This window comes from Ciona intestinalis, unplaced genomic scaffold (assembly GCF_000224145.3).
Source record: "Ciona intestinalis unplaced genomic scaffold, KH HT000097.1, whole genome shotgun sequence".
Taxonomy (NCBI): Eukaryota; Metazoa; Chordata; class Ascidiacea; order Phlebobranchia; family Cionidae; genus Ciona; species Ciona intestinalis.
In genome coordinates, this window is record NW_004190419.1 from 1,556 (window position 1) to 10,686 (window position 9,131).

Consider the following 9,131-nt stretch of genomic DNA (forward strand, 5'->3'; position numbering starts at 1 on the left):
CTTGTTCCGTTCTGTTGATGAATGTAACTAATTTATCCACGCATTGCAACGACAGTCGTTATAACAGTAGATGTTCTGTTTCTTTGTGCCCGATTACGAGTTACCACGTATGTAACTTTGTGCATCAGCACCCCTTTAGACCAGAGGTGGATTCAAGGCGGAATATTCAATACATGATGTCATTGTGTGCGTATGTTTCCTTGGGCAAGATACCTTACCACAAGTATTCAAACCCAGTGGTCACTAATGGTTTGTCTAAGCTCGCATCATCCATGCGGCCACGATAGTATAGTGACGTATTTTATGAATGGTTATTATTCATTCATATTTGTTATTGTTGTTCATCTGGATCGTGGTTTGTCGGATTTGTGGGTGTGTCGTGTCGCACGCTTGTGATTGGCCCAATATCCTTGTGCGTCATAATACGAATTCCCTTGAATTGTTCAAATATGACGCAGCAATGAAAATGCCATGTCACGCGAATGTGACACACCCCTTTACTACGCCTGTCATGTCATAGAGTAAATAAATTACGTCATTTCATGCATGACCTAAGCGATCACGCACACGACGCATGATTATCTCACGTGCGTAATTTAAATTTAATTTTGAAAATTATTCGTTTTTGCTGAATTGAAATTTGAAAAGTTAATTTGCAAAATTGCGAGTCATGTCAAAATATAAAATAATAAGAAGCACTCACAAAGTTTTATCTTCAATACATGGTGACTACACAAACTTCTTATAATTAAGTAACCAATAAAAATTCACCATTACTCGCAAACGGGCATTGCTTATAACCTGATAAACAACTTACTGTGACGTCATAAACCCCAATGTTGTTCGACAAAAGATCAAGGTAATAGTAAAGACCCCTTCTATGGTTTGTAGCTATCGACCAATATTGCGTTCCGATGCCTCCGCGGTGTATGACGTTGCTCCTCACTTCCGTGACGTCACTGAAGAAGGTGGAATCGAGACTCGCATTGTTGATGACGCTCTGTGGGTATTATGACGTCATAAAATTAGAATAATAGGGATTAAGTGCTCCGTCTTATTCTATTGTTTGATGTTTTAAAACGTTTGTTGCGTTTACCTCGGTTAAAAGGGGCGTGAAGGGGGTGTACCTGCCCGCTGTCCAAACCAACCAATCACCATCGACGTTCTGGTTTATATTTTATTAACTTTTGTTTGTTTATTTTATTTTTTTGTAACTTACCGGTGTTGGCACTGCTGGTGAGAAACCTGAGGATAAATCAATTGAATCAGCGGCAAAACCCAAAGTCGTTAAAACACGCTTAGGGTAAAAACTACTTGAGTAAAAATGTCAAATAAATGCGTGGCTGCTAAACCCAACATACAATAAACTCACAGTGAGTTGTAGTTGATGTTGAATAGTCGTCACGAATGATAATCACAAATTGTTTGTTAAAAATATTAGAATCGATTCAATATGACGTCACAATTACCTGTATTTTGACTTGTTGCCAGGGCAACCAGGGAAACGGCGATCCAGATCCTAACAATGGTCATTGCAAATAATTCTATAATAAAATAATTATTATGACGTCACAAACAAAGATAGCGAGAATGTTTATTTTTCGCGCGAAGTCATAATTGGCTCGTGACCAAAGACACGATGTTGGTTTATTTATTCATAAAGATCATTGTGACGTCACAGTCGTGTATTCAAATTTAGTTATCGTGATTATTAGAAACAATAAAGATATTTATTGCCCCTTGTTCGACGATAAAGGTCATTATTGCGTCATGATTGCCTTTGTAACAAAGTTCATGTGATGTAAAAAAGAACGATCGTGACGTATTAATGCTAAATTTAACACGGAAGTGTCATTTACGCGACGATGCGGAACAATGCAAAATATTTTAAAACAATTGATATTTAATTTATCAATTGAACTAAACCTAAATATTTACGTAATAATAAAACACGTTGTTCGCTTCTTTGTTACGTTCAACTACGTCACAAACCAACTTGTCCGAGTATCTTTTATAATGCAAACGAATATTTTGATTTTGTTTGAAACTTTAATTAAATAAACTTGGCAACCTAATTCACTTCAGATACCGAAAGTTGTTTTGCTGCTAATTCCTTCTTTTCGTTGTTTAATTTAATTTCGCTATCGTATTAAAAAAAACAAAAAACAAATTATGTTATGTTCCGATTGGAACATCATTAATATTATAGGAAATAATTTAAAAATATATAAAATAAACGCCCCTTTTACCGCTACGTGAAATATGTTGTTTTTATATTTTCTAATACGATAGCGAAGATCAAATTAATTATTTTAACAACAAAGAAAATGGAATTAAATACAAAATGATAATCGGTAAAACAGGTTATGGGTAAAAACTGCTTGAGGTAAACCAGTGAATAGGAAAGGCTGCTAAACTTGAGTCTCAAGTAAATAAAATCTCAATTCCAATATTCTGCTCCACACAAACTATACCACCCAACCAACGAACCTTGTGCTCACAACAACAAACTCCCCAGACGTTCGTTTGCATTAACGGAAACTCTTCTGTCATTAGGGGATTTCCCCAATAATAATTGGCGCATGTTTGTAGTGAATATTCGAAATTTAAATTAAGTAGAGCGATTAAAATAAATTAATGAATATAAAGTTATTTATCGTCGACAGTGAATATAACACAGGTATTTTGTTTTATACACCTCGTGCCCGCTTAAGTATGTAACTTTGCAAATGAATTGGAATAAATTGCATTGTTATCCAAAATTTTAACGCTCCCCGTAAACAAAAACTTTTGATGTCATTTCTATGAAATTAAAAATGGTGTTTATTGCGGGAAAACATTTTTTGTCAAAATTCTAGAATTGGGAAAAATTTCATTTGTGTTTTTGTTGTGACGTTATACATGTATGAAAAATCGCAATTGAAATTCAGGCAATTATGACGTTATGATGATGTCATGTAGGAATGTAGTGCGTAGTTGTTGTCATGCCAACACGGATCTACGTCACTGCTTTAAAAAGTTTTGTTCAACAGTCAAAGTTAAGGAAAAGGTGAATAAAGAGAAGAAAGGAGTTTTTCAGATTCTACGATCGGAAGTTTTTACAACTCCATGTGTTGCGATCCCTGGTCGGTCGGATTGGTCCCTGTTTAACTTATCAGGAAATGTTCATCGCAATTGTATTTTATCAAAAAAACGTTTTCAACGAACGAAAAGATGTTTTTTTACAAGTTTGAATTGGAACAATGTGGTTCCTGGGCTCGTGCAAGTAGTTTCCGGTCAAACTGAAGATGAAATAAAGATTTACGGACCGAAAGGGACGTTCACGTTCATACGAAACATTATTCCAAGTTTAATGTCTTCCTACAAAGCAGATCAAACGTTACAGAAACTTAAAGTAACAGAATGCGATGATCAAACTATTGAAGAAGAAGGAATGAGAATTAAAATGATGAGTTTGAAACCTAGTAAAGCCACTGCCGGTGAAGTGGTTTCGTATATTATACAAAGGTCGTACAAACCAACTTTCTGTGTCGAGAAACTTTCAAAACTTTCCATCCTACACCAAACTCCAACCTGTCTTGAGGAGAAAATGTTGATAAGAAAGTTTCAGAGCTTGTTCTTTAAAAAAAAGATTTCGTTTCATCCGTTTACATCTGAGGTTATTGATCCAACGGATTATTATTACGATGGTGACGTAATATATTCTCGTGTGGCTGTCGTTGAATGCCCAACGTTGAAATACTTTCAACAAGTTGTAAGAAACAAGGAGTTGGCGAAATATTATTCGGAAACTTCAATGTTATGCGAGATGGCCCACATTACCCCGCAGTGGTTGTTCATATCGCCCCAATACCAAGCGTGGATGAAAAGATTTGGTGAGTCGTGCGTTCATATTCCAGTTAACAGTGACCTCAATGAAACACCGCAAATCAGTTTGCCAGGTGTTGCACGTGATGCTTTAAACATTGTCAGTGAAACCTTTTTTCCGGTTTATACCAACCATTCATCGCAAGTGGAAATGTTTCAATGTTTGGATGCGGATGATAAAAACCTCTTTGTTCCTGAGGTGGCAAAGATTGAACAAATGGTGGAAAGAATTGCAACAATACCAACAAACGAATCGCAGCGAACTCGAGTGAAACTTGTGGATTTTAATTCAATGTCAGAATATCCACGTTTGGTGGTGTTGGGGAGTGGTGGCAATATGCCGCACAAGTACCGAGCCTTCCCCGCTTACTTGTTGCGTGTTGACCCCAACACCTCAATCCTCATGGACTGTGGAGACGGAACATACACGCAGCTCTACCGACACTTTGGGGCGACAAACATTAAAAAAATCTTAAAAACGATCAAAGTTATCGTTCTCACACACCGACACATCGATCACTTCATCGGGGTCGTTCATTTGTTGAAGCAAATCGCATCCAGTGTTCCAAGGAAGCGGGACAAAGTATCTATATTTGCACCAGGGATGCTGAGAAACTTTTTATTTGGGTTCATACACCAGAATGATCACAGTTTGTTGGAGTACTTGTATTTTAGCGCAATTGAGAAGTATCTAACAGACGACTATTTGCAAAGTTATGTTCGGCGTGTGTTGAACGTCGAGTCGCTCACGTTTGTTCCTGTGGTTCATGGGGTCCGTACTTTTGGGTTGAGTTTGGTTGTTGGGGGGAGGAAGGTGGTTTATTCATCAGACACAGCTCCTATGGTCCCTGGATTGCTGGAAGAGGGGAGAGGGGCGGACCTTCTTATTCATGACTGCACGTACACACAACCTAAGGATTTCCGGCTTGCTGAGCATAACATGCACTCAACACTAGAGGGGGCTATACAAACAGCCGAAACAATGGAAGCAAAAAGTTTGTTGTTGAATCATTTTGGGGTGAAAGAACCCATGGTTCCCCCCATCGAAGAATCAACAGTTCCTTATAACGGAACCATCGTCACGGCGTACGACCACATGGAAATCCCATTAAATGAAACAATTCATGACTTTAAGCAATTGTACCCAAGTTTTTACCATGTGTTCCAAGATACAATGGCTAGAAACAGTGCAACTTGCGCTCTCGATAATGATGAACAAAACTTTAATGACGTTGACCTTAGTGAATTATTCAATCAATGATTTTAATTATTTTAATATTGTGGTAATTTCCCCCTTATATTGACAGGTGGTTTAGGATGGCTGGGTCGGAATACGACACATTCGATGACGATGAAGCAAAGAAAGTTCATGGTGGGTTCATTGTAGTGTTTGTGGAAACCATGTTATATTGGGTATAAAGTGGTGAAGATTCCTTCCCTGTCCCCAAGTGTTAACCTAACCAACCTCTAACACTCCCCCGGCCCTCTGTAACGTCATGGAGAATCCCTTACCTGTGTCCGAAATGTTTGTTGTTTGGATTTATTGTTTAATGTCTAGTGGAAAAAGTGGTTGCTTTAGCAATATATGAAAACAATCACCCATGAAGTAACAAATGAGAAAGGTCGTAGAGTCGTTTTACCAAAGATTTCGACATTAAAGATTGAATGAATGTTTATGACATCATCAATATTCATTGTTTGGTAACAATGAGAATATTTAAAGATTCCGACAACGAGGATACGGACGATGCGAGCGAGACAGATCGAGCGAAGCGCGAAGAAGCAACCGAGATCAAGGAACAAATTTATCGGGAGAAACTCGCCCAGATTAAACAGCAGGTGGCGCTGTTGCATGCCGAGAACCATCCCGAGTTTTGCCGCAAACAGAAGAAGTTGGAAACGATTCATAAAGAACGACAAAAACAACTTCAAGTTTATCATAATTACCTTGTGGCCAAGGTGGTGACATTGGGTTTTGTTCACAAACATTTTTGTTTGGAGATGAGTTAAATGCAACATAATAGCAATTCACTTGTGGATAACTTGTGTAATATTAGCAGGTCAATCTTCACATGTATCGTAGTTAGGTCATTAACCCTATGCCTCAAATAGTATGCTTGTGGTTGGTATGTGTGTTTCTCACCACAATGTCCGTAACACACCATCTACACACCCACAGGTGGAACAGGAACATCGATACGAACAAGAACTCGCCATCGAAGAATTTGAAGCAAAGAAAACTGAACTAAAAGGAAATTTAATCTCTGAGTTGCAGGTACTTTGTATATTAACTGTATGAATATCTAATGCAATTCTAAACAGATGGGTCTGTTAAAACACCTGCAATCAAGGACAGATTTAACTTGTTAAAAATTTCTGTCAAGATTTATTAATAAATAATACACACAATTGGTCAAAAACTTAAAAAAATAAATTTTAGGAAAAAAAGAAACAGATTGAAACAGAGCGTCACTCGATGGAGCTAACAGGGGGTTTCACATCGTCAACAGAAACGAAAGCTTTTACCCGGCAACTGCGTCGTCGGGCCAACGAACCAGCGCCCACCCAGAATGAGAAACGTCGTAAAGCGAGTCCGACACAAATCAACTTCACGCTTGCAGAAGATGAAATACTTCAAGATCTCAAGGTAAAACAACCACTAGGAGGGCCTTCAGCATTCCTTGGCTTTATTATTAATAAACGTAATATACTGATAACAAAGCTTTGCTCAGCCAATGTTGGGGCTTTATTTCTAAAACAATGGTGTAAACATGCAATAAAAGTTATTATATTATCATTATTTATTATTATAAATTAATTTAACTTCTACAATAATCCTTGTGAACCGCTGTAGTAAGCGACCTACTTTTGCCTTCTTGAGAAGTGTTTTGATAGTTTGGTAAACAAACCGTGTTCCAGATTCTAAACAAAGAGAAACCGCCAAAAGATTTAGATCGAGATTACGTTCCCGACCAACAGACCATCAACCATCAGGACTGTCGGTTGGAAAACGGGAAACTATATTTTGAGAAGCGATGGTTTCACGCGGGGCAACCCGTATTCCTTGATTATTATAAAGATGGGACTCGTATTGCAGCGGAAATCGTAGCAATCTCGGATCGTGAGATTTGGATTCGTAAAGTGAGCGACGGATCAAAGCTGCGAATATTTGCGTCGCAACTTAACCGTGGAAAGTGTGGAATCAAGCGCAGAACTTTGCAGTGAAACCACTTTGGAGTATTTTGTTTGCAAATGAAATGTTTTTATTGTCATTTACAAAGTTAATATTATTTCTATGTGTATATTATATGTTTTTTATGTGGTTGTACAAATGATATTATGATGTCAGAAGTTCTGTGTTTGTTTATTGCGAAAAAAATTTCATTGCCTTCTTATTTCAGTGTTGACCAATGTAACACATCGGGTAAATAATAGGAAACACTGGGCTTGTTTACTTTGTATTGAAAATGGTTTTATTGAAATATTACCAGCTTGATACCGATGGGGTGGGGAAGGCTAAGAGAGAAATCTCTAAAGTTTTGAAAAAAGATTTCCAGCTTGAAGTTGAACGATGTTTCAATGTGGAGGTTGGTGATGAGGGTTCTGGGGTGGATGGGAGGTGGGTGGTGCATGTCTGGTGTATAAGAAGACACCCCTGTTATAACTCAACAGTGAGCATGAGGTGTATGAATACACCATGTGTGTCTGGTGTATAAGAAGACACCCATGTTATAACTCAACAGTGAGCATGATGTGTATGAATACACCATGTGTGTCTGGTGTAAGAAGACACCCATGTTATAACTTGACAGTGAGCATGAGGTGTATGAATACACCATGTGTGTCTGGTGTATAAGATGACACCCATGTTATAACTCGACAGTGAGCACGAGGTGTATGAATACACCATGTGTGTCTGGTGTATAAGAAGACACCCATATTATAACTCGACAGCGAGCAAGAGGTGTATGAATACACCATGTGTGTCTGGTGTATAAGAAGACACCCCTGTTTTAACTTGAGAGTGAGCATGAGGTGTATGAATACACCATGTGTGTCTGGTGTATAAGAAGACACCCATGTTATAACTTGACAGTAAGCATGAGGTGTATGAATACACCATGTGTGTCTGGTGTATAAGAAGACACCCATGTTATAACTCGACAGTGAGCATGTGGTGTATAAATACACCATGTGTGTCTGGTGTATAAGAAGACACCCATGTTATAACTCGACAGTGAGCATGAGGTGTATGAATACACCATGTGTGTCTGGTGTATAAGAAGACACCCATGTTATAACTCGACGGTGAGCATGAGGTGTATGAATGAATACACCATGTGTGTCTGGTGTATAAAAAGACACCCGTGTTATAACTCGACAGTGAGCACGAGGTGTATGAATACGCCATGTGTGTCTGGTGTATAAGAAGACATCCATGTTATAACTCGACAGTGAGCATGAGGTGTATGAATACACCACGTGTGTCTGGTGTATAAGAAGTCACCCATGTTATAACTCGACAGTGAGCATGAGGTGTATGAATACACCATGTGTGTCTGGTGTATAAGAAGACATCCATGTTATAACTCGACAGTGAGCATGAGGTGTATGAATACACCATGTGTGTCTGGTGTATAAAAAGACACCCGTGTTATAACTCGACAGTGAGCATGAGGTGTATGAATACACCATGTGTGTCTGGTGTATAAGAAGACATCCATGTTATAACTCGACAGTGAGCATGAGGTGTATGAATACACCATGTGTGTCTGGTGTATAAAAAGACACCCGTGTTATAACTCGACAGTGAGCATGAGGTGTATGAATACACCATGTGTGTCTGGTGTATAAAAAGACACCCGTGTTATAACTCGACAGTGAGCATGAGGTGTGTGAATACACCATGTGTGTCTGGTGTATAAGAAGACATCCATGTTATAACTCGACAGTGAGCATGAGGTGTATGAATACACCATGTGTGTCTGGTGTATAAAAAGACACCCGTGTTATAACTCGACGGTGAGCATGAGGTGTATGAATACACCATGTGTGTCTGGTGTATAAAAAGACACCCATGTTATAACTCGACGGTGAGCATGAGGTGTGTGAATACACCATGTGTGTCTGGTGTATAAGAAGACACCCATGTTATAACTCGACAGTGAGCATGAGGTATAAATACACAACTGTTACAACTGGAAACTTGAATGGATCCTCGTCATGAATCACAACCAATCAAAGTTGACAAAACAAACCCAACT

The 9,131-nt window shown here is 38.5% G+C and overlaps 2 protein-coding genes across 5 annotated transcripts in view; one reads left to right on the forward strand and one right to left on the reverse strand.

The window, feature by feature from the left end:
• Positions 1 to 2,509, reverse strand: part of LOC108950288 — a 3,490-nt gene extending 981 nt beyond the window's left edge. The window contains exons 1-6 of one of the 3 annotated variants that reach the window (XM_026838531.1): positions 2,491 to 2,509; positions 1,470 to 1,544; positions 1,220 to 1,245; positions 1,097 to 1,165; positions 818 to 1,000; positions 1 to 11 (exon numbers count right to left, since the gene is read on the reverse strand). In XM_026838531.1, the coding sequence (XP_026694332.1) occupies positions 1 to 11; positions 818 to 1,000; positions 1,097 to 1,165; positions 1,220 to 1,245; positions 1,470 to 1,533 (353 nt within the window). In that variant the 5' untranslated portion in view covers positions 1,534 to 1,544; positions 2,491 to 2,509. The other 2 variants (XM_026838530.1, XM_026838532.1) reach the window with 2 other exon arrangements.
• A 355-nt stretch (positions 2,510 to 2,864) lies between these two features.
• On the forward strand, positions 2,865 to 7,321 carry LOC100176706 (sin3 histone deacetylase corepressor complex component SDS3). Of its 2 annotated transcripts, XM_002130681.4 has the most exons (5): positions 4,918 to 5,239; positions 5,591 to 5,826; positions 6,047 to 6,142; positions 6,308 to 6,514; positions 6,787 to 7,321. In XM_002130681.4, the coding sequence occupies exons 1-5, from the start codon at positions 5,185 to 5,187 to the stop codon at positions 7,090 to 7,092; spliced, it is 900 nt and encodes a 299-aa protein (XP_002130717.1). In that variant the 5' UTR covers positions 4,918 to 5,184; the 3' UTR covers positions 7,093 to 7,321. The 2 variants fall into 2 exon arrangements, 1 of the variants encoding a protein (XP_002130717.1); XR_003396819.1 differs by lacking the exons at positions 6,308 to 6,514; positions 6,787 to 7,321 and having other exon boundaries at positions 2,865 to 5,239; positions 6,047 to 6,102.
• Positions 7,322 to 9,131: the final 1,810 nt, after the last annotated feature.

Excerpts from the sequence above, each read along its gene's own strand:
- LOC100176706 (XM_002130681.4), top strand. The coding sequence starts at position 5,185 with ATGGCTGGGTCGGAATACGACACATTCGATGACGATGAAGCAAAGAAA. Across the intron at positions 5,240-5,590 it reads TGAAGCAAAGAAAGTTCATG|ATTCCGACAACGAGGATACG; the intron begins GTGGGTTCATTG and ends GAATATTTAAAG. Across the intron at positions 5,827-6,046 it reads ATAATTACCTTGTGGCCAAG|GTGGAACAGGAACATCGATA; the intron begins GTGGTGACATTG and ends ACACACCCACAG.